Here is a 27,107-nt window from a genome sequence, read left to right as displayed (position 1 = left end):
ATTCCACATCTCTGCCCTCTAGCTCATTGAGGCCATCCGAAGAGCCAGTAACGGAGAACCCCTAGAAAAGATCACCAATAGCCGCCCTCCCTGCGTCATCCTGTGACTACCCGTGATTCTGGGTTCCTGCTCTCTTCTGGGATCCAAGCCTCGGTCACCCCTTTGGTTGTGCTGAGGGCTCCCTACTGCCTCTTTCACCGCACTTAGCTCCCTGTAGCTAAGAGACCCTGGCCTCCACTTTGCCCCTTTGGGTACCAGGAGGGTTCTGCGGTCTTAGGGGTGAAAGAGAAGACCCTCTCCATGGACATTTCTACAGCCACCTTATACCCCTTTCCCAGGATCAGTGCCCACAAAAACCTGCTCCCCTCTCCAGCTTAGCCATACCTGTCAGATGCTACCATAGTTCTAATTTATTTTCCACTAACCCCAGGCAATGTCAGCTATTGGCAATAAAGTGGCACTGCAAACACCAGTGCCCACTAGTGTGTGTTTTTATGTCCAGTTTGGGACTGTGGGAAGGGAGGAGAGGGAGACAGGCCAGCCCAGCCTTAATACCACCAACGTGATCGTGCTGTCTGGGTGGCTTTTTTCTGGATAGCTACTTCTAATTCAACGATTTCCTTGCCAAGGCAAGGAAAATGAGTCACACAGTGGACACTGCCTCTTCTTTCCTCCATCCTTCCCCGACTACCCCTACCTACAGGGAGGAAATTACCCCATTCTGGTGGGTGGCCTTAGGAGTTTCTTTTTTTCTAAGCAAGAATGATCTGGTCATCAAAGGGCTCTCAGGTCAGAATCCCAACCAGTTTCCCCCCAACCCAAGAGCCAGGAAACTGGCAGTAGGCTCCTCATTCAAGCTTTCCAAAGATTCCTAGCCAGTCCCTCCAGGAAAGATGAACTGAATGTAGGTTAAGAGGTAAGCAGTAAAGGGATGGCTCAGAGCCACCCCAGACATAGGCTGGTGTCCAGCTGTTTTCCAAAATATATTTGCAAATGGAGAAAGTGGGTATGGAGAAGGGACATTGCTCCCGCAACCCCGGGGACTCCCCACCCCCGCTTCCACAATACCCACTCTCCACGGAGTCCCTATTTCATCTTAAAAAAAATAATAAAACAACCAAAAAAACATAGGTAAAAACAAAACCAAAAAAGCACTCTGTACAGGGACCGGATCTGGGCGCTGCTGCTGTCCCCTTCTTCTTAGGGGCAGAGCTAGGTATCAGGGAGTCTCTGCTCTGGTTCCTAGACACCCTCTCGGGGCCTCTTCCCTTCCTAGGCCCAGCTTCCCTGTCCTTCAGTGTCAGGTTCTGGAAGAAGTCAGGCTGCGCTGCTCCCTCAGGTAAGGAGACTGGCTGTGGCATCCAGTGGACCCTGGTGGCTGGGCCAGGGCTCCAGCATCAGTCAAGACTCCCCGGTGCCGCCCCCTCTTCCAGCCAGGCTGGGCGGCTCTCAGCCACCTACGAGTTGGAAGAGGAAGGAAGATTGCTGGCATGGCAGGCTGCCCTGGATGTGATCCAAGGGCCCTCTTCCTGCCTCGTCCCGACGCGGGCCAGAAGTCAGGCCTTCCACACTCCCTGAGGGGCCAGCAGGGCCTCAGCGGCCCGGGCCTTTTGGCTCATACTGGCATGTCCAGACCCAGGTACTCGGGGTTCTCTGCTGTAGGGGTCCCTTCAAAGGTGCTGGGTGGAGAGCCCCGCTCTGATGAGTCCTGGTCCCAGTAATAGAGGTTGTCAAAGGCTGGGCTGAAGGCCGGAGAAGGGTGGGACGGAGGGCCAGCCCTGCCCCGGGGTGCCAAGTACTCGGGGTTCTCCACAGCAGCCCCAAAGGCAAAAATGTCTTTGACAACCCCATTCTTCCCAGGGGAGAGAGTCTTGGGCCTTTCCAGAGTGGAACCGGCAGGTCGAGGGGGAGGCTGAGGACCCTCTAGGGGTGAGGGGGGCTGTGGCCGAACCTCTGGCTGGTTCACGTATTCTGAAAGGACAAGAGAAGGAGGCTTGTTAGGGGGAGGAGCGCGTGTGTTCTGGCTGCTGCCCCTGCCCCCAGAGTGGGCCCTGGGCTGAGCACCCCCAATCCCCACCTCCCAACCTCTCAGCTCGGGCCTGGGCTCCATACCGGGCTGGGGGCTGCATGTCAGGGGGGCGACGTAGCCATCGGTCTCGGGAGGAAGCGGTACTGTGGGGTCCTCGCTGTACCGCTGTAGAGGGCTGCAGTCATGTTGGGGGAGGTTCTGCAGCCCCTTGGCTGCCCCCATTCCCAAGTCGCCGTCAAACACATCAGAGCCAGCCCCTTCGGAAGGTGCCAGTGGAGACCTGGGGGGCTCCTCCTCCGAGGGCTCCAGACCCAGCGTCAGCTCACCACCGCCACTCTGAGGACGAGAGAGAAGGTCATGACGGGGGTCATTCATGATGGAGACTCCACGGGAGGTGACAGGGTCACAGGAGATGAAAGGGAGTCGCCTTCGGGGTTTGACACAGTCACTGTGGCAAGAATGGGGTCACAGTTGGAAAGCAGAAGGAATCCTTCTTGGGGATAATGGGGTCTCCTCCGTGAGAGGTGATGGTTGGGGGACATTGGAGAAAGGGACTCTAGTCCACTGGGGTCGGGGGAAGTAACCAGACACACCCACCGCACTGTGACCGGGGGCACTGACCCTGGTGGATGTGCTGCGGTGCCTGCGGTGGGCTGTGCCCCCAGAGCCTGGGGCAGGGTCTGGGCAGAAGAAGCCTTGCTGGGGTACCAGGTACTCCTCAGCATCCACCAGGTCCCCCATGTCATCATCCTCCAGCAGTGAGCGGTAGAAGGTGCTGTCCAAGGGGCTGGTAGGGCCCAAGTCTTCATTCTGGGGAGGCGGGAGACAGAGCGTGGCAGCCTCTCCCCAGCCCAGCCTCCCGAGGGAGGCTCAGGGAGTGCCAGAGGTCTGACGAGTCAGGCAAGGGCTGGGCTTGGAAGCCTGGGACCCAGGAATCATCTCCCTTTCCTCCCTCTAAGGGAGAGTGATCTTAGCCATAGGCAGGGATGGCGTGGAAAGGTCCAGTACCTGGATGACCACAAAGCGCTGGGGGTCCCTGGCCATGCGGGAGAATTCGGCCACCAACTCCCGGAACCTCGGCCGACATTCAGAGTCAATCATCCAACCTGGGGGCGGGCAGGAGTCCAGCATCTCAGTTCTGGCTGCAGCCTGTGTGCAGAGCCCCTCACCCCCACCCCCGGCCTAGACAACCCCAGTTACTAGAGTCCAAAGCCCTCAGGTGGTAGAGAAGAGGTACCAGACTCGGATCCTGAGAGAGAACCTTTGAGAATCTCTACTAGTTTCCCCTTTTTATTTTGCATATAAGTCTCTTTCTAGCTGGTCCTTGATAGCTCCTCTGGACTGGTACTGTAAAGGGAAGTGAGACCCTTTTGAGGCTGCATTCGACATATCATCCTGCTCTTGGCCCCCTCCCATGCCCCTTGTAGGCCCCTCCACCCAGGACCTCCCAGTCCTCCTCCAAGCAGCCGACTCAGCTCAACCACGCACATTTGACCATGATCATGTAGACATCAATGGTGCAGATGGGGGGCTGGGGCAGCCGTTCCCCCTTCTCCAGGAGGTCAGGGATCTCCCGGGCTGGGATCCCATCGTAAGGTTTGGCCCCAAAAGTCATCAGCTCCCACACAGTCACACCTGGGGCAGAGATAGGGTTAAGAGGTGGGGGGACCAGAGGGAGCTTTAGTGTACTGAGCGCCAGAGGCTCTATCCAAGAGCCTGGCACCATGGGGGAAGGAGGGGAGGGGTGCAGTGTCAAGGGCAGGAGGTACCCGGTCTTTCCGCAGTGTCCCCGGCAGACTGAGGCACTGGCAGCCCCTTCCTTCCTTCACGCTAAAGTGTCCATTAATTCGCTCCATCCCAGCTCTCATCCTTCCACCCGCATCCCCCCCAGGGCCACGGCTCCGTGTCCACCCTTCCAACCCACCCCATCACACACCATAGCTCCACACATCACTCTGGTGGGTGAACCGCCGGCGGAGAATGGACTCCAACGCCATCCACTTGATGGGCACCTGGGAGGGCAGAGAAGGAAGTGCTCCAACCAGGTGTGGCGGGGAGGTGGCCGTTCTGAGCTCACCCAGGGGCCAGACCCCCCCGCCCCGCTTCACTCTGCCCCCTCCTCCGACCTTGCCCCCATCCGCGTGGTACTCTGTCTCGTCAATGTCCAGCAGCCGAGCCAGCCCAAAGTCTGTAATCTTGACATGGTTGGGACTCTTGACCAGCACATTCCGGGCAGCCAGGTCCCTGTGCACGAGCCGCACGTCCTCCAAGTAGCTCATCCCCTGGGGTCAGAGGCATCTGTGTGGACCTCGCTCTGCCAGGACTCCCCCTGGAAACCTCCTCCTCCTATAGCTCTGAGTGGAGACAGAGGCTTGCTCCCAGGGGCACCCGCAGAGCCCGGCCCCCAAAGTGCATACCTTGGCAATCTGCACACACCAGTTCAGCAGGTCCTGGGAGCCCAGGCGCCCGCGGTGCTCCCGGACGTGGTCTAGGAGGCAGCCATAGGGCATAAGCTGTGTCACCAGCTGCACCGTGGATGTCAGGCAGATGCCCAGAAGGCGGGACACGTATGGGGACCCTACACCAGCCATCACATATGCTTCCTGGGAGCAAGGGTACGCACTGAGAGGGTATGGGAAACCACTAGCCCCCAAACCACCACACACCCCTCCCGAGGGCTGAGCCGTGACTGGGGACCCTCACTCAATCCAACCCCATTCGTCACAAGCCAGAACCATGGCCCACAGACTCAGGAGGTGAAGAGTAGAGATCTGGGGGATCACAAAGTGTCTCCTAAAACCCCAGTGAAGACAGAGCCCACAGCCCAGACCTGCAGCCAGGGGGTCCCCACCGCACTCCCAGCGGGAGAGGGCGGAAGGGCTTACGTCCAAGATTTCTTTGTTGGCTTTGGGGGATGTGTTTTCCCTCAACACTTTGATGGCCACTGGGATTTTCACATTTTCCCCATCGGGGATCCAGATGCCCTGGGCAGAGAGGAGGATGTGAGCAGGAAGAGGGCGGGCCAGATCCAACCTGCAGTCGTCCAAGGGGTCGCTACTTGTGCCCCCAATCCCCTTCCCCACCCTTGGGCCAACCCCAGGATTGAGCAACAACCTCACCATTTCAGCCCACTCCCTATCCCCTTATACGTAACTGCCCTACCCAACAGAACCGCCCCCCGCCCCTGGCTGTCCTCCTGACAGAACCCTCGTCCACTCCCTGGCCGCATCCTCTGGGACCGCCCACCCAGGACTTTGGCCCCACCCCTGACCTTGTAGACGGTGCCAAAAGCTCCGGATCCAAGCACCTTCACCTTCCTCAGCTCTGTCTCTTTCAGGATCCGCATCTGAGCCTGATTTGGCATCGCTCCGCTCGGTGTCAGGGGCTCCACCAGCTGGGGTGAGGGGGTGGTGCGTCAGTGGGCTGGGCTGCAGACCCCAGGCCACCCGAGGCCCTCAGACCGCCTCACCTCTGTCTCCTGCAGCAGCCTCCGCATCGTGTACTTCCGGATCTTCTGCCGCCTTCGCTTGATGAGGGTGCCGAAGACCAGCCCCACGACAACGACCAGCAGGATGCCCACCACGGCGGCAATGATGGACGTCACAGGGCTGGGGGCAGGAGCCAGGGTCAGGGATTGGGGACCAGTCTGGGGCAGGAGGGATGAAGGGGTCCCATGGAGGGGCATGAAGGTCACTGGCGTTTGGAAAGGGAAGTTGGAAGGGTGACGTGCAGGTTCCCATCCTGTCTCACCTACTCAGAAACCTCCCTTGGCTCGTTACTGCCTGCAGAATGAAGTCCAGACTCCTTGCTGGGCGTTCAAAACCCTCTCCACCCACGTCTCCAAATTGTCTATGCTCTAGCCCAGGATTCTCAAACTTCCTGACAAAAATCACCAGGGAGCTGAGCCTGGAGCCCTACCCCCGCAGAGATTCTGATTGTGGTATGAGGTGGGGAATGTGCACCCAGTGATTCTGATATTCTAGCCAAATTTTCCACCCATAGGTCATGATTTCCACACCTCCCAGCCTTTGTTCATTCTACCTGGACCATCATTTCTGCATGAGGTCATCTTTCAAGACTCAGCTCATCCTGGGATAGAAGGATCTCCTGGGTGCCGACCCTACATCATTGTCATCCTTGCCCCCTTCCCTTGCTTAGCCAAGCGCTGGCACATCACAGACCTCTGATGAACGCTTGTGTCATGGACAAATGCTTGCCTAGGACGTACTCCAATCTGTTTTTCTCCCCAAAGCCCTTCCCCAAACACCCCACTGCCTAGAAATCAAGTCCAGTGATGGCAGTGATGGACATCACAGGGCTTGTGGCCTCATGGTGAGGGAGAGCCTATGCCCTCCAAGATCCTGCCCTAACCTGATTCAGACTTCACCCCTTACTCCCTCCTCTGAGCTTACTCAGTGGCCCACCCCAGCAGAACCTTCAGCAAACACGTCCTAGATTGTCCTGACCCCTCTCACCATGCTGCCCGGTTGCTTTCCTCCTAATGCAAGTGACATACCTGCCCCTCTTTCAAGACCTGGCTCCCATGCCACCTCCTCCTTGAAGCCTCCCACTGCCCCCAGGTAAGAATTCATTGTCCCGTCCTCAGTGCTGCAGTTGCGCTCTCTTCTCAAGGTGCCTTGAGTCCCAGGGAGTTGCAGGCTGCCTGTGTCCCTTAGGAGACCCCTACCTACTCGAGGGTGGGGAGGTGCTGGGTGTCTTCGCCATCTTTTCCTGTTCCCTGCCCCCCAAGCATCCCGAGCAGGTCCTCCGTCCACTGGTTGAAGCTAATTGAAAGGAGGATCCTTAGTGGAAGAGTGGGCTGGGGAGGGACATGTGTCATGTCAGGAGACGCCCTCCCTGCAGCAGTGACCACTCAGGGGCCGGAGGGGGACTGAGGGGCAACATGGGATGCGTCCTGGGGACCAGGCTGACCTGGCTCTCTGCTCGGCGGGGCAGCCCTTGTCATCCAGGTCCACACAGCTGCAGAAGAGAGAGAGTCCTATCAGCAAGGCTGGGAACCACCTCTTGCACTCACTCAGCCTCACACTATCCCCCGAGGTGGGTGCAGCTGGGTTATGATCCCTATTTGATAAAGGCAGAAACCGGGCTCAAGGTCACCAGGGCTCTTTCTACCACCCCACAGGGGAGGCCTTCTCCAGTCTGCAAACCTGCATCCCCTGCACCTCCCTGTCTTGGGTAGGAAGTGGGGGGCACCCAGAGGAGCATCGAGTCCAGAAGCTTGGCTATCCCCTCTGTAGAGGATGCCAGGGTAGTAGGTGGGCACAACCTCCGCCGAGGACAGTTTGACAATACTGTGACCTAGCAGCTCCACCTCTCAGGATAGACCCTAAAAATGCCAACACCTGTACACTAGGGGGCATGTACAACATGCTCACTTGTACATGGAGCTCAAGTGCAATAAACTGCACGCCTCCCCCCCCACCAAAAAAGGAGACAAGTTCAATGGTATCCCTCAAACAGGGACATGGTTAGATAATACTGCATAATCCATACTGCAGATTGAGCAGTTTAAAAAAAAAAAAGGAGGTAGGTTCATGTGCACTCACAAGAAAGAACCTCCAAGATACATAAAGTGCCGGGACGGAGGGGAAGCAAAGTGCAGAACTATACGTGGAGTACTATCCTATTTACATTAAAAAATGCGCACACACAAAACCCAAAACTGATAATATGTGAGTCAGATGAATTGCTGAGAAATAGATGAGCTAGATGAAATCGCTGTTTCTTGATCATTTTTGACTTCCCAAAACAGCAATCTTCAACCTAACATAAATGTAAAATGCATTTATGTAAATGTGTAGAGCACACCAGAGTGATCTGGTGGTTCTCCCCAGGGAGGGGAGGGCGGGGGACTGGGTGGGTGGGGGAGCGGACGAAAGGGCACTTCTGCTTTACCGTGTTTAGACTTTGATACTGCTGAAAGTGTGTATCACAAGAATGTATGCATGTATTCCATGTGTAATTAAAAACAACTAAGTGAAGAACATAGAAAGAACAGGGCAGATCACCGTGTTAGGACATGGAAAAACATTGCAAGAAAAATTGCAATGCTGGGTGAGAAGAAGCAATTTCCAAGCAATATGTATGGTCTGTGATCCCATTTTGGTAAAAAGAAGTATATACTAGAATGTGCACAGATAAAAACTGGAGGAGAATAATAATATATAAACATATACTTTATATGGTATAATAATACGTATGTTAGTGTGTGCATAGATTTAAAAAACTGGAGGGAAAATATTGCAAGTTATTAACAGTGGGATAGAATTGCTAATACTATTCACTTTCATGCTTTAATTAAAAAACTTTTAACAATGTGTTACTTTTGTGATCAGAAAAAAAAGGTATGAAAAAGTATGGGTCTCGGGGTAAGCAAAGGCAGAGTTGTCCCACTTTTAGAATAAGAGCCCCAGAGAGGGTCCTGGAACGAAGCCTTTCTTTCCGTGGAAAAGGCCCTCAGACTCACGAGTGGGTGCAGTTGATGGGGCATGGCTGGCACATGCCCTCCTCATCTGGGAACTTCCAGATGGGCATGAAGGAGAGGTCAGGCTTCACACCGCTGGGGCAGCGAGCCACGCAGAAGGGAGGATCCTTGTGGTGGGCGCAAGCCACACACTGGTCGGCCTCCTGGGAGGGGAGGAAGGGTTTGTGGAGGGCTGGCACCGACACCCCCAGGGCAGCAGGATCAGGCCCTTGGGTCCCCTTTTGGCTTTCCTCAGCCACTCAGCAGCGCTGTTCGCCTTGCTCCTGGGGACAGCCCCTGACCTGCTGTGTCTGCTGCCCCTGTTCTGCGCCCAGCTCCCCACCTTCCAAGCTTGATCCCCAGGCCTGGTGGGGTGGGGGGAGTGTATTACCTAAGGTATAACAGCAAGTAATAATAGTAACTAACTTGTGAAGACTTTTCCCTGTGCTCGGGCACTGTGCCAAACCCTATTTTGAGTTAATTCTCACTGCATCCCGATGGGGTAGGTACTAGTATAACGTTCATTTTACGAATGAGCCAGTGCAAGTGGGGCCTGGATTTGAATCCAGGTCACCTGATGTCTAAGCCCCCAGGTCTAACCACCTTAGCACAGCCACGGCCAAGGGCACAGGCTTCCCTGGGCCCTCTGCATGGTCTGAAGGGCCTCAGCGTCCGCAGCTCTTGCTGTCCCCAGCATCCCAGCCGCCTTCCACCCTCCTACCACCCTCCTACCGCTCAGGTCTGGGCTTGGAGCCCTCCCCAGGGGTATTTTACTGGACTCGGCCAGGTCCCTGGCAGCACCCCCAACCCTGCCCTGCTTCCCTCCACCCAGCTCTGAGCACACCAGCACCTCACCGAGCCAAAGCAGGTCACTGAGCCATTCTGGGGCTGACACTCGGGGTGGCACGGCAGACAGTACCTGTCCTTCACGTACTCCCGGGGGAGCCTGAGGAGAGGACGGCCAGTGAAGGGGTCTAGAAGGAGCCCCTGGGCACCCCCCAGCCCGGCCGCCCCCTCCTCTGCCCCGCATACCCCTGCAGTACTCGGCATTCTTCCACGCACCGCTGGCCCCTAAGGAACTGGCTGCAGTTGACGCACTGGGTGGGCCCTGGACCCCAGCAGTGCCCGTGGGCACACAGCGGGTAGCAGGCCAGGCCCTCGCCCACTGCAGTGAGGAGGAAGGGGTCAGAGGGGACTCTTAAGGGAGACTCCAGGTCCAAGGGAGCTGGGGGAAGAGTCTGTGGGCATGGCTCTGGGCTGGAGAGGTGGGGATAGGTGCCGTGCAAAGCAGGGAGAGAAAGAGTTCTGAGGTTCCAGGAACAGAGAGGAAAGGGAAGGGAGGGATGCCAAGGCAGTGTGGCAGGACCCTGCTAGAAGCCATGCCAAGAGGCCAGGCCAACCAGAGCTGTGTCAAGGATGGTGCACCAGGGACGGGCAGTGCACACGCACAAGTAAGTCCCACACTGCTGCTGCCAGAGGCCCGTGGGCACGCCCGCGCAACAGTGCTGGGCTCCCTGTCTTACCGCACTCGACCTCTGGCCGGTTGGCACTGTGGAGCAGGGCCTGGTGGGGGTTCCGGAAGAGCTGGTCCCAGGGCACCGTGTGTACAAAGCAGAGGCGGGCGTTGCGGTGGATGAGGGCCAGCCCACTGCCCAGTTCCCGCAGCGAGCGCAGCCCCAGCCAGCGGATGCCCAGCCCTTGCAGGGTCAGCGAGTAGGCACCACTGTGGGAGGGGGAGTGCTCAAATGCAGGGGGGCAACGCACCACGGACCCTCCCCCATCAACAAGGGCTGCCCTCGCCTTCCTCCTGTCCCCAGCACACTCTGCAAACTTCCATGGGAATGCTGCTGCTGGAGTCCCCGGGGAAAAGAACCCCCATTCCCCCCCTACACACTCAGAGCTTCTCCCGGGCCTCCCGGGGCAGCTCCTCCCCCGTCAGGCCTCTCTCCTCTGGTGCTCACTCATGCAGAACTCGTCCCCGGATTACTCGCAGATTCTGGAAGACGTGGAGGTCCGGCAGGCTGTCTGGCCACGCTGAGATGTACAGGTAACCTGCAGGCACAGAGTGAGGCTAGGGGTGCGGGGACAGGACGAAGACCTCCCAGCCCCATCGAAGCAGGATTTTCAGAGAAACAGAGCTCACCTGTGATCTCCTCCAGAGACTCAAATACTCTGAGCTGCTCAGGCTGTAGGGGGGCAGTGTTGGAGGCTCCGTCCCTAGAAGGAGGATTAGGAGGGCCAAGAAGGGGGTGGGTAAGACCTCCCTCCACAAGCTGGCCCTGCCATCCTCCCCAACCTCCCCTCCACTTAAACCCATTGCCCTTCGAGCCCGGCTGTTCCCATCCTGAACTTCAAAGCCCAGGCCCTGGTTTGGCAAATATCAAAACAATATTTATATCCTTTGATCTAGAAATTCTACTTCTAGGAATGTGGCCTAGAGAGACACTGGCCCCTGTTCCCAAAGGCATGTGCAAGGGAGAACTGTTTGCTAGAGGGAAAATAAAAAACCTAAGGAAATTAAAAATTTTAAATTTTTTAAAATTTAAACTTAAAAATTTTTTAATTAAATACCTAAACACCCATCAGTAAATGGGGAGCTATTAAATATAATCCTGATCTATGCAGACTACAGACGAAAAACTAACATTCAGGAGCATGTAGTATCTGCTGGGCACGGTTATAGGAACTTTACAAGTATTAACTCATTTAAACTTTATAACACCTTATGCGGGCGGGACTATTTTTGCCCCCATTTAACAGATGAGGAAACTGAGACCCAGCAAGAACGTCACATGATTAGTAAGTGGTAGAAGCCAGGTCTCAAACCTAGGCAGCCTGGGCTCTTACCTGCTACTCTTTGCTGCCACCTCTTCCACAGCTGTGGAAAGAACAAGGCAGCTGGACATGAACTAACTGTCAAAACCAGCTCTCCAAAGCCAGGGGCAAACAATATTCACAACAGGCTCCCATTTTAAATCAACCTTTCCCCCCAAATTACAAAAACTACGTTTCTCTGTGCGTGTGTATCCATATATGAATGAATGGTCTAGAAGAACACACACAAACTGTTAACAGTGGTCTCCTCTAGAAAGGGGAGTAAAGGTGGAGGAAGTGTTGAAGGGAATTTTCTCCTTTTTTAATACATATTTTTTTTTTTTTTTTTTTTTTTGCGGTACGCGGGCCTCTCACTGTTGCGGCCTCTCCCGTTGCGGAGCACAGGCTCCGGACGCGCAGGCTCAGCGGCCATGGCTCACAGGCCCAGCCGCTCTGCGGCATGCGGGATCCTCCTGGACCGGGGCACAAACCCGCGTCCCCTGCATCGGCAGGCGGACTCTCAACCACTGCGCCACCAGGGAAGCCCAATACATATTTTTATTGAAGTATAATTCACATACAATAAATTGCAGATTTTTAGTGCGTAGTTTGATGAGTTTTGTCAAATGCATTCACTCACCTATCCACCACCCCAACTGGTATACAGAACATTTCCATCGCCCCAGAAATTTCCTTTGTGTCCCTTTCCAGGCCCTCACCCTGGCGCAATCACTGTTCTGATTTCTCTCACCACACAGTGGTTTTGCCTATTCTAGAGCAAAGGGAATCATACAGTGTGGACTCTCTCTTGTCTGACTTATTTCGCTTAACATAATGTTTTTGAGACACATTCATGTTGTTTTATGTATCAGTAGGCCATTTCTTTTACTGCTGAGAATTTCACTGTATGGATATACCACCTTTTACAGTTGACCCTTGAACAACGCCTGGGTTATGGCACCAACCCCCCACAAAGTCGAAAATCCAAGTATAACTTTACAGTCAGCCCTCTGCATCCATGGTTCCAGATTCAAGCAACCCCGGATTGTGTAGTACTGCAGTACGGATTTATTGAAAAAAGTTCACATTTAAGTGGACCCACGCAGTTCAAACCCATGAAGTCCCAGGGTCAGCTTTATTGATTCCTTCAGCTATTGATATACATTTGCATTATTTCCAGTTTGGGGCCATTATGAATAAAGCTACTATGAACTCAAAGAGAATTTTACTTTATCTGGATGGCGTGACCTCCATACAAGTGCATGTTCGTAGATAACATGTCATTTATGAGAAAAATCCCAGGAATTCCCTGGCAGTCCAGTGGTTAGGACTCCTTGCCTTCATTGTCAAGGGCCTGGGTTCAATCCCTGGTTGGTGAACTAAGATCCAGCAAGTCGCGTGGCGCGGCCAAAGACAAACAAACAAACAAAAACCAAAAACTCCCCCCTCCAAAGTCCCTGCTGGTCTTCCACCTGCTTCCTTTGCATCCCTGGCCTCCCACCTCTGTCTCCCGCCATCCCCGAGAGATGCTTCCACTTCTGGGGCCTCAGGATTCAGTGACTGCCCTGATGCTGCCTCAGGCCATGTGCCCACCCTTAACTCTGAGTATCCTTACCCCTCAAAGCTCTCCGGCAGAAACGCCAGGCTCCCAAAGATCTTCTTGCAGCCAGCAAACTCCTGGATGTTGGCACTGGTGACCGCCCTCACCTCCCGCAGGTGTTCCATGCCCAGACCATAGCACACTGTGGGGAGGGGGGCAGGGGGGCACCTCAGCCTCCACATGGAGCACCAGGAATTCAACCTCCTGGGTCCTGTCCACAGTCCCCTCCTGGGGCCACATGCCCCCTCCCCACATTGGCAGAGACATGGGGGAGCTTGTGGGACCGCTCGGGGGAGGGCCAGGGGCAGAGTCAGTGGGAGAATAGGACTGGGTCCCAGGAGGGTCTGAGGGAGGGTGGCACAGGGGGCTAGGCCAGGCTGGGTGTGCAGGGGGCGGCCACTGGGTACCTCGGGCACAGGGCTTGCTGCATTTCTCACACCGCTGGGTTCCATCCTCAGCTGTCACCTCTTGGTTGTTCAGGGGACAAACCAGGGTGCAGGATCCCACGTCCGTAGACAGGTAGTTGTCTGAGGAGATCAAGATCGTCTGTCCACGTGCCCCGGCCTTTCAGCACCGCCCCCCACCACCATGAGCTGTGTGACTAAAATGTCCCTAAATGCCCATCAGTAAATAGGGGAGCTAGTAAATAAAACTCTGATCTATCTAGACCACAGAGTAAAAATCGACATTTAGGGGTGCTTAGTATTGGCTGGGCACAGTTATAAGAGCTTTGCAAATATCAACTCACTCAAACTTTATAACCCGGTGAGGATGGGACTCTTTTGGCCCCCACTTAACAGATAAGGAAACCGAGACACAGCAAGAAGGTCACATGACTAATAAGGGGCAGAGCCAGGTCTCAAACCCAGGCAGTCTGGCTTCTGTGCATGGGCTCTTAGCTGCTATTCTTTGCTGCCACCTGCTCCGCTGCTGTCGAAAGAGCAAGGCAGCTCAATACGAACTGCCATGACCAGCTCTCCAAAGCCAGGGGCGAACAGTACTCACAACATGCTTCCATTTACATAAACCAAAGTCCCCAGCAAAACTACTAAAAGTACGTTTCTCCCCGGCACTCACAAGGACAGGCGGTCACGCAGCTGGCGCCGAAGGTATAACGGCCCTCGGGGTTGGGCATGGACTCGAAGGTGTCCGTGTTGTAGGTGACCAGAGCTGGGCAGTGCAGCTCACAGATGCCACTGTGGTTGAAGTGGAGGCAGGCCTGGGGGACAGGCAGCTGGTGGGCACTGGGCTGTTTTGCCCTGGTGTGCCAGAGGGTTAGGGCAGCACCAGGCGGGATGCCCCTCCCCTTGCACCCCGAGGGCTGGGGCGCCGGGGGCACGTACCAGACAGTCAGAGTGCTTGGGGCCCGTGCAGCCGGCAGCACATTGCTCGTGGCAGCAGTCGGTGGGCTGCGGGCCCTTACAGCGGGCACAGCCGCTGGCACAGACGGTTCGCGTCACTGTAGGGCAAAGGGCAGGATGAGGGCTGGGCGGCAGCCTAGGCACCGGCCCCTCACCAGCATCACCTTCTGGGGGGACTTCCTGCCTCAGGGAAGATGCCGAGGCCCGGCACCTACCCGCCATGTCACCTTTATTCCCACCCAGCCCCTGCCCCCAGATTCCGGGCCCCCCTATAACTCACAGCTCTGACAGTCCTTGGAACTTTCTCCCCAGCAGTGGGGAGCTTTACAAGCTGGAGAACAGGGTGGGCCTGGGGAGAGAAACAGAACGGCAGTGAGAGAGACAGAGACCAGGAGACAGAATGCACAGTGAGGGAGAGACGCAGGCAGGAGAAGAGGACTCCAAAACCGGAGGCACGATCTGGAAGCAGAGGGAGACGGGGCAGAGAACCACAGAGATGAAGAGACACAGAGAAAGAGGAAACGGGTGGTGTTAGGGCAGCAGCAGCGGGGGCATGGGGTAAGCCAGGAGTTTGGGGTCGGTGGGCGGCATGAGAAAGAGAGGCGGCTGCAGGCGGGGAGGAGCGTGGCTTACAGGCCCGTGAGCGGTTGGTGTCTATCAACATGAGGGCCAGCTGGTTGTTCTTGTGGAAGATGTCCTTCCACAAAATCGTGTCCTGGTGGCAGAGCTGAGGGTTCCGCTGGATCAAGACCCCTCCCTTCAGGATCTCTGTGGGGCGGGCAATAATCAGGTGCTTCTTCCCCCATCTGTCACCTTCTGACCTCCCTTGGCACCTGCCTGCCTTCTAAAATGGGAGTGGGGCTCTTAAACACACCCCAGGTTCCTCAGGGAGCAGAGAAGACTCCTTCAGCATCTTTTAGCCCTACCAACACCACCCCACACGTGAACAAACGGAGATCCGGGGCAGAGTGAGTTGTCCGTGTCACCGTCTCCTCTCCTCCACCTCTACTCTGTGCACCTTGCTTAGCAATTGAAAGAGAGTGTGAAATCCAGCCTCCCCGCCACTAACTAGCTGTGTAACCTCAAGCACGTCACTTATCCTCTGTACACCTCAGTTTTCTCATCTGTAAAATGAGAATAACCCTGATGCTTCCCTTGCAAGATTAAAGCACGACTGAAATGGGGTTATGCAGGTAAAGCACCTGGCGCTCAGAGTCTGGGACACTGTCAGCTCCAAGGCTGCCGTGTACAGTTACATAGGTTGTTCACTGTACATGTGCATTCAGCCAAGAAGTGGGCAAAAACCCAGCCTGCATCCTAACTATCAAGCTATGTGGGCTGGCACAAGCTGTGACTTCCTGGGAAGAAGGGAAATCTTTTTCGAATCCTCACAAGGGCGCCTCCCCTAGCTCCACTTGCATCCATCCGGAAGGGACCCCGGTTCTTATCCACACGAAGCATCCCCATGGCTAACAGGGGCCCCGGTCAGCTCTCAATAACCAGCAGAAAGTTTCAATGATAAGGATGACCACCTGTGAGGCTTCGCAGCTGCAGGTCCTGCAGCCCTCCCGGAGCAGCGCGTGCAGCAGGGGTGGCACTTTCCAGAAGGTCTCCATTGTCCAGCACGGCCAGGGCATAGTTGTCCTCAAACAGCTGGGTGCCTCGCACGATCCGCAGCCTCTGCAGGGGGACCTGACTCACTCGGTTGTGAGCGATGAGCACGTAGCCCTGCACCTCCTGGATCTCCTGGGAGGGGACAGGGTAGGGTAGGGCTGAGGCAGATCCAGGCTCTGGACCACTACCATCCCCCCACAAGGCCTCCTCAAGGTTACCCTGTGCTTGGGGATCTTGGGCAAGGCCCCCAGCCACTGAGCAGTCCTGCTCCCTCAGGCATAAAATGGAGATCAAGGCCACTCCCCACCTCCCGGAACCAGATTCTAGTACGATCAAAAAAGAAAATGGCGGGGGAACACTCTGTAAACTGGAAGCAAGCGCCCCACCCTCTCTGCATCTCAGTTTCTTCATCTGTAAAGGAAAGGCCTGGACGAGATGATGTTTGTGATTTGACAGACTAAGCATCGCACCTGAGGCCCCGCTCCAGGGCACCGTGGACACAACCCAGAGGCTGGTTTCCATTCTCTCTCCTGCTCCTGACCCTTTCACATACATTTTCCATGTGATCTTCAAAATGGGCCCCCCAGGGAGTTCAAGCATGTCTGTTGCTCCCAATATACAGATAGGGAAACTGAGATCCAGTGAAGCCAAGGGCCTAGACCACATTCACATGGCTTGTCAGTGGCAGAAATGGACCGGGAACCCGCCAGCCCTTTCGTTACTCTGGGTAGGAGGGGGACAGTGGCTGGGGCAGTCGGACAATGGAAGGTGATCATGCTGGCAAGAGAGCAAAAAATTTAGCAGAGGAACGGGTGCATTCCACCCAGAGATGTCCACGGCCAGCCACATTGTAGAGAAGGAGTCAACTGGTCTTGCAGTAGGATGGACGGGGGTTAGACAACAGAAAGGACTTCCCAGTTGAGGAGCCACAACAAAAGAGGAAATACAGGGTGGGGAACACTCTTCTACCACCCATCTGCAAGCAGAGGGCTCAGCCCAGCAGGAAGCAGGGCCTGGCTGGGTTTTGCCCACGGGCCTCACCTGCAGGAAGGAGAGGCTGGCGTTAGCGGGCAGGTAGGTGAGCTCCAGGTTACCCTGAACCACCTGACAGCCCTGGTAGAGGTGGCGGAGCATGTCCAGGTGGGTCTCGGGACTGGCCAGCAGCCGCAGCTTCATGTCTGTGCCGGTGCACACTGGCAGGAGAGAGAAGATGGGTCAGACGGCACTGCCCAGTGAGCTTCGCCAACCTGGCCACCTCTGCCAACCTACTCCCCAGAGTCATGGCACCGCAGACAGCGAGAAAGCACAACGGAAGGATCCCTCCTCCCGTGTCCCTTGTACCCACAGGACGTGCAACAGCAAAAGAAAGTTTGCAAATTGGGGAAGAGGAGGGACTTCAGGGGAGAAGCTCCCCTGACTCGGCCCATCCTGAGCATCCAGAGGGGGTCTCGCTGTGCCAGCCTTAGGGAGCTTGCCTGTTCGATCCAGGGTGCTGGCTGGCAAAGAAAGCCTCCCTTTGTCCCAAAGGCACAACTCAGGGCCAACGGGTAAAAATCCCCCAAGAGAGGCGATGACGAATCATGAATCCTCTGGATACCCCCTGACCCTCTCCCGAGAAAACAACGCCACCCACACGCCAACCTCCTGGCAAGGGATACCCACCCCCGCAATGCCACCCAGAAAGTGGGGAAGGAGGGTCAGCTGGAGTCATAGCTGGGGCATGGGGACCACCAGGGGCCTGGTCACCGCAGGGACTTCTGGAATTCCCCCAGGCAGAGAAAAGGAACATCAGATCCCAGCTATGGGCATCCGGACCCGAGCTGCAGATGCTGAGCCAGAGTGCTGCCTGCTCCAAAGGCTCCTACGCTGGTACCTCACCCTTGCCACCTCCTCAGGGCAAGACTCCAGAACCAGCTGGCAGAATCTATGCCACGAAACTCCTGCCACAAGGGCATTACGTCAGCCCTGTGTACCTGCCTGGTGCCAACCACCAGCCAAGGGGCATCAAGATGAACTGCCGCTCGGTCCACCTGGACCCCAGCCCAGTGTCCCCGAGACCAGAAGTACTCACTAAGCCCAGGGATACTAGAAGGGGTAAACTACCCCGGGTAAGGGGGCGCTCTGGGCAACAGCTGGCACCATGCCTGCCAGCAGCGGGGGAGATTAAAGTGCCCAGTTAAACCCGTTTTTCTGCTCTGGTGAGAAGATGAATCACCTGGCACATCTTGCCCAGGAGGGTGTGCCAGGGGGAGGTGGGTGGGGTGCACTCCCAGATCCACAGGTGCCTGAGCTGCCCTGAATTCCTGCTGGTCCCCTCTCCACCTCCCACGGACTACATGAAGATTCAGGGGGACAGCACAGTGGCCGACTTTGAGGTCTGACCCCAGGGCTCCTGATCTCCCAGCAGCTTGGAGCCTAAGGTCAAATTCTGGGCGGTAATAAGAGATACCCCCCCCCCCCGCCTCCAGAAATCGGGGGAAAGGCTCGTGGGACAAGCCCCCAGGGTTCTGGCCTGGGCCAATGGCCACTAGCTGGCCGCCTCCCAGGAGCACCTAGAGTGGTCTCTGTTCCCACCCCTCTGGCCAGATAGGGAAGGAAGCAAAGAGGGAGGAATGGGAGGACCCAGAAATAGAACTCAAGGATCCCTCCCCCCAGACTCCCAAGAGAAACAGGAGCCGGGGATGGCAGGCCAGGCCCAAAATAACGCCCGCTGCCAGGACCTCCCCCAGCCTCAGCAGCCTCAGCTGCTTTGTAGGCACAGCTGTCTCCAGGCCTAGACCCCAAGGCCCTGGTCCAAGCCCGGGACAGGGACTGGCAGAGCTGGGGGCAGGGGTCCGTCTCCACCCCCTGTGCCCTCTGCCGCCTCGAAGGGACACCAGCTGCAGTAGCCAGGCAATAGGAAAACAACAAGGGAACACTCGGCAGGCACTCTGGGTGGAGGCTCGTCCTCCAGAGGCTAGGACTACCACCTCGGTTTTGCAAAGGAAACGGAGGTTGCCAGGGGTTATTCTCCCCAGATCAGAAAGCTTGTGGGCCAGAGAGGGAGGATTTGAACCCGAGTCGGCCCCGACTTCAAATCCCACATTCCTTCCACTAGACCTAATTGCACACACACCCCTCCCCACGCCCTGTTCAAAGGTAAATACACACCAGCTCTGTGGATGGCACTGAGTACATTAGAGGCTTCGGGCAGGGCCCAGTGGCTGAGCTGGGTGGAAGGACCAGAAAGCAGGAGCCCCGCCCCACGAGTTTGTTTGTGTCCGTTTTTGAGTCTGATTCAGACTAAACGTTTGCAACAGGTGGTAACGTTGGGACCCTGAGACCTACACCCAGGGAGCTGGAGGCTTGGGGGCTAATACCCTCCAACCTGACACCTTCTCTACCTCCACACCTCCCTCCCCCTCCCATCTCCTCACTCATCTCCCCCTCCCCAGTCCTCGCCATGGTCCCCATATCCACTCTGGCCCCCACTGATTTTCTGGGGCGGGGGTAGGAGGTCCTGTTCCACACAGGGGAGCGCTTTGTCTCCAGAGCACCTGTCCCTCAGGAGCCTCGACCTCCACATCTCTGGGGCAGTTAGTGTGAGGCGGGACCAACCCGGAGCCAGGGAAACAGTGAGCCCTGGATAAGTGTTTGCGGGATGAATGAATGAATGAATGAATGAATAAACGAACTCCAATCAAGAGTCTCCAAACCAAAAGGGACCAGTTGAGGTCACCATGTCCAGCCCTCTCTTCAGGGGCTGGTCACGGCCCCCAGGTCCCTCTAGCTGGATGTTAGTGGTCAGGTCCCAGCTCTGGGGGGGCTCTCAAGTGGGTTCTTTCTTCCCCACCAGCCTTCAGCCCCAGCTGCCTCTCTTGCTCACCAGCATGAAAGCCAACACTTCCTTTGGTTTCCATGAACTCTACCGGCATCCCCAAAGCTCACCTCCCACGATCCGTGGGGCCAGAGCCCATTCCAGTGACACTGGGACTCACCCACCACACACGCCTGGTGCATCAGACCAGGGGCCGGGGCTCAGGTCATTAGGCCACAACCCTAGCTGGGCCACTCACGGTGTGACCTTGATCAAGTCCCTGGATCTCGAGGGCAGAGGCCAAATCAGATTCACCTCTATGTCCAGCAGTGCCTGTGACTTAGCAGGCACTCACTGAATATTTACTGACCTGACCTTGACTGTGAGGGGGGGATAATGACAACTCTTACTCTCTGCAGAGAAATTGCATGAGAGTTAAATGAGGTGATGAATCAAGAAACAGTCTGTAAACGTGACAAGGCTTTGTAAACAGAGCTGGGGCAACACAACATTGGCTATAATAATTCTCCCACTCCTTAAGAGAGCACGCACCCCTCACCCTGTCTCGGCTCTCTTCCCAGGGGTGGGGAGGAAAGGTGGCCTACTAAGAGATGGGGGTGTCACCCCAGAGGGGCTTCCCACAGGGCGGGGAGGGGGATCTCTTTCCAGGTCATTCCAGCACCCAGGGCCAGGCACAACCAGCCTGGCCCTACACCAGCTCCCCAGCCCCAGCCCGACACTGGTCCCTCCCTCACCCGTAGCCCTGTAGGTCCCACCGGCCTCTGGCCTGCTCTTGCCCTCAGTCCCCTGCCATGCCAGGAGGGCCCAAGAGGAAGGCGGACATGAGCTGGTACAGGGAAGGAGAGGACTCCAAAGCCAAGAGGGAACCTGGTGGGGGGCGAGGAGCAGCTCACCCTCATTTTCTAAAGCCTAGATAAGGGAGGTCATTCACCTGAATAACAAAATAGCACCTCTACCCGAGTCTGGCCACCTGACTGCCCCTGAGGCTTTGCTTAACCCATTCCTGTCGAAGGGAATAAATAAGACTTTGATCAACTCTTAATGCCTCCTCATCAGAGTCTAAAAATGCCCTGGACATTATTGGGTCGCTGGGAAGCCTTGGCTAAGTCACTTTGTTTCTTTGAACTTCAGTTTTCTCATCTGTGCACCTACTTCACAGGATTGGTGCAGAGATGAAATGAAACTGTAATGGATGAGAACCAGGCAAATAGGAAGCACGCTGTACTTTTCTAAAAGTTAAGGCAAGAGAAGTTCATATAGCAGGCGTCTGGGTAATTCCAAACCAAGAGAAAATTAACAGTGCTCTGTGTCTGACTTTGTAATACAATGTATTTTCTCTTTCGGCATTTGATCCTATCTTTCAATTATTTTTTTTCTTGAATATTAAAATGAGGCTACTTTCCCTGAGGATAGCAAAAAGGAGGCTGTTGGGAGAATCATTCAGGAATTAAACTATGAGCTCTGCAAGATGTGTATGCCGCACTTTACAAAACCTTGGCCTCTAAGAAAAGAAAATCCCAACCCTCTGCGCCTTCCCCATCTCCCTTTCCCCCACGTGCCTGCGCCAGCCCTCAGCCCTGGCATATACTGGGCGTGCTAGAGTCAGCTGAGTGGGGCTCTGCCATTTTAGCCATTCCCCTGCACAACACACCCAGCACCTCTCTCTGCACCCAGCACTGCAGGCCGAGGGGTGAGGAAGACCCGAGAAGCTCCTCGTCAACGGCCAGAGAACCGACCCCTCAGATCCCAGCCCTGCAACAACCCGGCCACCCTCCCCCTGCTCGACTCCCAGGCCCAGGTGGGGAGGGCAGCGGCTCAGCCTGAGAGCCCAGCCTAGCCTCGCCTCGCCTCGCCTCGCCTCGCCTCGCCTCGCCCGCCTTGCCTCGCCTCACACTTCTCAGAAGGTCAGGGGTGAAGACGCCTGCCTGGGAAACAGGGAGGGGAAGGGGAGGCTCCTGGGAAAGAGGAGCCTCCTTCCTCAGAGAGAAGGCTGAGCAGGGGCACCTCCCACTATTTACAGCAGCTCTTGAGGGAGTTCCTTGAGAGGGCAGAGTTCAGCAGGGAGACTGCCGTTTGGCCACACAAAGCCCAGACACACAAACACACAGACCACACAACTCAAGAACACCCTAGTATAGACATCCCTCAGATAACACAGCAGAGCTCTGACAGAGGGGGCCCTCGGGCAACACACAGACAGCCCGACACCCACCCCTTCTCCAGACTCCCTGATCCGTGAAGACCACCCACTACTCCTAGAACATTCTCATTCTGTCTTCTCCACAACCAGGCGATGTAGGGAGCAGCGTCCCCCCAACGTTCAGGGTAGATGAGTATAGTGATTTTGAAGCTGTGGTTGGGGGTTGCACTGCCTGGGGTCCAAACTGGGACCCACCGATTACTCGCTGCTACTTCACCTCTTGAAGCCCGGGTCTTCAAGCCTGGAAAATGGGCACACTAGTTAGGACTTCTCTTATAGGGTTGTTCTGAGGATGAAAGCAGGGAACCCAGACAAAACACGTACAGCACCTGGCACACAGTGTATTTCCAGTACGCGTTAGCCTTCACCGTTATCGCACCCAGACGGACAGATGGGGCAAGACAGACACTGCACCCCACCCCAGCACCCTTCCCCATACACAGCACAAAGGAAAAGGCAGGACAAGCCGGCCCTCGGCATACCCGCATCTGGCCCCGTTCCTTACCCTCCCCCTCCCTCCAAGTGCCCAGGAATCTCTCCCTCAGAACCCTCCCACTTTATGCCCCAGACCAGGAAGCCCACCGCCACCCCTCCGTGACCCACGCTCTCCAAGGCACAAAGCACAGAGTCCCTAAGTCGGCCCTAACGAGACTTGCTCAAAACAAACGTCTCCCCCTTCCCCCACGCCAGTCTCCGGCTGGGACAACTCTGCAGTCGGACTGGCCACCCTCTGCTCCCCGGCTCCGGCTGGACAGGTTGCTTTCCCCACCTCCCCCGTCCACACCCCGATCCTGCCAGAAGCTGGAGTAACTCAACCCAGTCGGCCGAAAGGGGGCGGGGAGGGGGCCGGGCAGAAGGGACCCCCAGGAATCCAGCCCAGTCCAGTCTGGAGGCGGAGGCTGCCAACTGGAAAGGCTTTGAGAGAGGAGCTTGAGGGGGCTCAAGAAAGGGGAAAACACACACACACACACACACACACGCACACACACACACGCACGCACACACTGCAATACACCCTTTGAGGGAAACTTTCTGAACAATTTCAGAGACCTTTTTTGACAAGTTCCGGAGCCGTCGCGGGGTCTGCAAAGCAAAAGTCCCTCGAATGGGACGTCTAGAGCCGCTCCGGCGTAGTCGCCCCGCTGCCCCACCTTCTCTGGCCCCTCCGAGCCCGAGGGCCGGCGGCTCTGAGCCCCCGGACCGTCCGAAACTTCGGGTCGGGAAGCTCCGATGGCCCCTCTGTTCCCGTCTGACCAGGGATTTAGACGGGGGTCCCAGGCTGCACGGGCCCGTCGCCGCTCCCTGCCCTCCCCACCCCAGACCCACCTTGGGTGCCCGCGGCTCCGGGGGGCAGGAGGGCGAGGAGGAGCCCCCAGCGGCACCAGGCCGCCAGCTCCATGGTGCTCACTGCGGCTCCGTCCCCATGGCTGCGGCGAGACCAGGCGGCGAGGGCGCCGGGCGGGCGAGGGGAGGGGGCCGGGCGCTCGCGCCGGAAAGAGCACCCAGCGCAGGGGCGGCCGGCGGCCTCGGGGGGTCTTCTCGGCTCTGCGGGCACGATGGAGGGGAATCTCAGCTGCACAACTTCATTCCAGTACTTCCTCAAGGCAGCCCTCCTCCTCCACCTCCTCCTCCTCCCGTGATTGGGAGGCAGCGCGCTCGCAGCTCGCCCCCCCCAACCCCCTCCAACCGCATTCCAGCAAGTCCCTGGGAGTGGCAACTCCCAGCTTCACTTTCTCCCTCTCTCCGCGCAGGCCTGGGTGGCGTGGCTGCCCCGCCCGGACTCCAGGGTTGCCCGCAGCAGTTCTCACCCGTTTCCATGGAGAACCCCCCAAAGCAGAGGAGGGTGATGGCGCCCCTCCCCCGGGAGTCTGGGGCAAACGCTTTAGCCTGCCATTCTTAACTTTCTTTGAAGTCGCAGGTTTTATCTTAAACATTCCTGGCCGTTTGCATCCTACTCCATCCTATGCCTATTTGTTTTAATATCAAATAATGGTTTTCCTACCATATCCTCAGGTAAAAATGTTAGTCAAGGAGGGCGATGCGTTGCGTTTAACCCGTGGCTTCCAGGACCCCCTGGCATACCTTCTCGAATCTTCTAGATATCTTTTCCAGTCTGAAAAGCATGCTTTTAAGGGGGTCTACAAGTTTGGGGAGAGAGTCAAATTGGAGAAACCTACATCTCAGTCCTTCAAAGAACATCCTTGTTTCTTTACGGGGCACTCAGCACCCAATTCATCCAAGGTTCCTTCTCGGTCCCTTGCCTTTTATTAGTCTGCTTAATTCCACCTCCCCACCCTGCATTCCACCTGGAGCCCCTGACCCAGTTACTAAGACCCGGTCGGGGGTCTCGTGGGGGTGGGGATGGAAGGAAGGCGTGTTTTTGTTGGAAATCACAACAAAATATTGCACGAGGTACACTGATCCTAACAAATTATTTGTTGTTTATCTGAAATTCAAATTTAACTGGGCATCTTTATTTTTATTTGCTAAATCTGGCAACTCTAGTTAGAATGCTCAGCCTTGAGCATGCCTGTGCTGGTCAAGAGGGGATCAGAGGCACCTACTGGGGGCTGCAGAATGAAGGACATTAGCATCTCTTAAACTGCTTCCTTATTCCTAGCATGGTTCTAGGCAGGCACTTTCACAGTAGGGGACTTGAGAACACGGCACTCTGGGATCAGAATGACCTCGGTTCAAATCTCAACTCCACCACGGGTTAGCTGTGTGACCTTACGCAAGCGACTGAGCCTCTCTGGGTCTCAGTTGGCTCACTTGTAAAATAGCATCTGGCACACTGTGCTAGGGGTTAAAGGAGATAATACTCCTGAAGCTCTAAGCACAGTACTTAGCACATAGTCATTGCTCGAAAAGTGGTCTCAGGTTTAGTTATACTGGGACAGATCCAGGTTTTGTGGGACCTGAAGCTTATGAAATTTGGGGGACTCTCTTTAAGAAAAGGAAAACAAAGTTATAAATACAAAATTAGACACATAAATGCAAATGAGGGGCCTGAAGCTTACCCCTGTTTAACACCGTGGTAAGTCCACCTCTGGCTCTAATCAGTGATGATCAAACTGCAGGTCAGTATCCACTAGAAGGTTGGTTGTGAAACCAATTTCAATGATCAGGACAAGTCTTTCTTTCTTCTTTATTTTATTTAGTTAGTTAGTTAGTTAGTTTTTGAGAAATAGAATGGAATAGAAGATTGACTACAGGTAAGTGGGGTAAGGGCATGTGTGTCCTGGGTGATGAGGTACAATGGATTTATTCTTTGGATTATACTCATGAATGTTCAAGAAATACTACTGTGTATGGGGACACAGTGGCCCTTCAGGATGGGCATCAATATCCCTACTTTCTCTAGGGTTAGAGTTAGAGTTAGGATGAGGGTGAGGGGCAAGGAGACGGAGGCTCAAACACGTTAAACAATTTGCCCAAGACATTCTCAGAGCTAATGAGGGAAAAGGTGAACAGCCAGCAAAGCCAGCCCCTCACCCTCACCCCATCACCCAGCCCAGGACCCAGTCAAGGTGCTGCTCAGAAACGCAGCCTCTCAGCCCTTCGGGGAGAGGAGACGCGCTCTGGCTCCAAGAGTCACTTGCTGGTCACACACTGAAGGACTTGCGCTGGGCGCCCAAGCTTGAGGCTTCAAGAGACCATCAGGGTCTTAGAGTCAGGGTTAGAGATGTCCTGTCTCCCCCGGGCCCCATGCTCCCTGCCACTGTGTTGGGATGGCTTGTCCTGTGGGGAAAGCTGCTGTGATGGCATCCTTTCCTGAGTCCCCTATTCGGTGCCACTGTCTGTCCTAGAGCCACACTCCTCATCTCACTGAGTCCTCTGGCGGGGTGTTATCTTTCCCCATCTTGCAGAAGAGGAACCCTTGGATCCTGAGGTAACTGAGCCATGAGACTTTGGCTTTATCCATTTGGCTCCAGAGCCCGGAATCAAGGGTGCATGAACCCACCCTCCCTGCGGGTCCCTGCACAGGAGTCAGAGGGGGGTCCTCCAAGAAATCCGGGCAACTACTGGTCCTTCCCTCCACAAAGATCCCGCCTCCCCAACCCCTACTCCTGCCTTGGCCAGACAAGCCCACCCTCTCCCGCATCCCAGATCCCAGCAGGCAACTTTGTCTGGAGACAATGCTCAGTCCTAGATGGCTGCTTAGGGAGGGCGGAGCCAGTGGGAGTTGGGGCTGGAGTGGGGATGGGGGAGGAGCGGGGGTCAGAACTCACGCCCCTGGAGGAGGCTCCAGCGGGGCTGAGTTTCCCAAAGAGAATGAACCCATTCAGAGTCAGGAAGGAAGGGGAAAAAACCTTGTCTGGCATTTGACAAGAGGAGAGGAAGGGGGGCAGGGGTGGGAGCTGCTGATTCGCTTCTCCCCTCAAATGCCCCTCCAGCGGGGCCTGCCAGGACAGCCAAGGAAAGGGGATAGCTGAGGGACAAAGGCGGGGGGACTGGGTACGGGGGTGCCCTCAGGAGGAGAAGGGAGGGGGCCAGGGGACTGCCAGGGTTGCTGGAGGAGCCTAAGAGTTTGCCAGAAGGGTCCAGTGAGGGACCCAGGGAGACAGAGACCAACTGCAGAGGAAAGGGGTGGCAGGACAGAGGGCAGCACGCCAGAACTGCCTGAGACGGTCTTTGGGTGGCAGGTACTGGGTCTGCGGGCAGTTGAAGTGACTATTGGCACTGAAGAGGCAGGAAGGGGCTCTGGCTTAGGGAGGTGACCTCGAGGGGTCAACAGGCTGGGGTCTGGAACCAGCGGCCTGTGAAATGCCAGTCAATCATTGACCAGCCCCTGAGACTGGGGGCACAGGAGGCCGTGTGTGTGTGTGTGTGTGTGTGTGTGTGTGTGTGTGTGTGTTGGCACCAGAGTCTCCTCCTCTCTGCCTACCTCACCAGCCAGCCTGTGGTCAGAGGATTGAAAACAAACAGAAAAAGGGAGGAGATGCGGTCCACAGTCCGAGGTCCAGGCCACAAACTGGGGCCTACCCCACAAGGCCTCTAGTCTGGGGCATGGTTTGCTGGGGAAGTGTCTGTATTAATTAGTTAGTTGGAAGGAGTACCCTGAAAGTAGGCACAAGGCCTCTCTGGGGCCACAGGAGAGTAATCTAGAAGTTTCTTTTTTTTTTTTTTTAGTGGTACGCGGGCCTCTCACTGTTGTGGCCTCTCCCGTCGCGGAGCACAGGCTCCG

At 56.0% G+C, this 27,107-nt stretch overlaps 1 protein-coding gene across 2 annotated transcripts; it reads right to left on the bottom strand.

Moving 5' to 3' along the window:
* Positions 1-964: 964 nt before the first annotated feature.
* ERBB2 (erb-b2 receptor tyrosine kinase 2) lies at positions 965-23,549 on the bottom strand. Of its 2 annotated transcripts, XM_007112537.3 has the most exons (27): positions 23,246-23,549; positions 16,944-17,095; positions 15,821-16,034; positions 14,922-15,056; positions 14,569-14,637; positions 14,271-14,386; positions 14,005-14,146; positions 13,335-13,454; positions 12,943-13,069; positions 10,657-10,730; positions 10,475-10,565; positions 10,037-10,236; positions 9,546-9,678; positions 9,369-9,459; positions 8,517-8,677; positions 6,962-7,009; positions 5,499-5,637; positions 5,301-5,423; positions 4,915-5,013; positions 4,447-4,632; positions 4,156-4,311; positions 3,966-4,041; positions 3,518-3,664; positions 3,038-3,135; positions 2,651-2,839; positions 2,113-2,365; positions 965-1,971 (listed from the first exon to the last, which is right to left on the bottom strand). In XM_007112537.3, the coding sequence occupies exons 1-27, from the start codon at positions 23,316-23,318 to the stop codon at positions 1,616-1,618; spliced, it is 3,768 nt and encodes a 1,255-aa protein (XP_007112599.1). In that variant the 5' UTR covers positions 23,319-23,549; the 3' UTR covers positions 965-1,615. The 2 variants fall into 2 exon arrangements, with proteins under 2 accessions (XP_007112599.1, XP_028340207.1); XM_028484406.1 differs by lacking the exon at positions 14,922-15,056.
* Between the last annotated feature and the right edge of the window lie 3,558 nt (positions 23,550-27,107).

The sequence above is a fragment of the Physeter macrocephalus genome, unplaced genomic scaffold, assembly GCF_002837175.3.
Source record: "Physeter macrocephalus isolate SW-GA unplaced genomic scaffold, ASM283717v5 random_167, whole genome shotgun sequence".
Taxonomy (NCBI): domain Eukaryota; kingdom Metazoa; phylum Chordata; class Mammalia; order Artiodactyla; family Physeteridae; genus Physeter; species Physeter macrocephalus.
The sequence above is the reverse complement of the archived record's forward strand: the minus strand, read 5'-3'. Positions and strand labels throughout refer to the sequence as shown.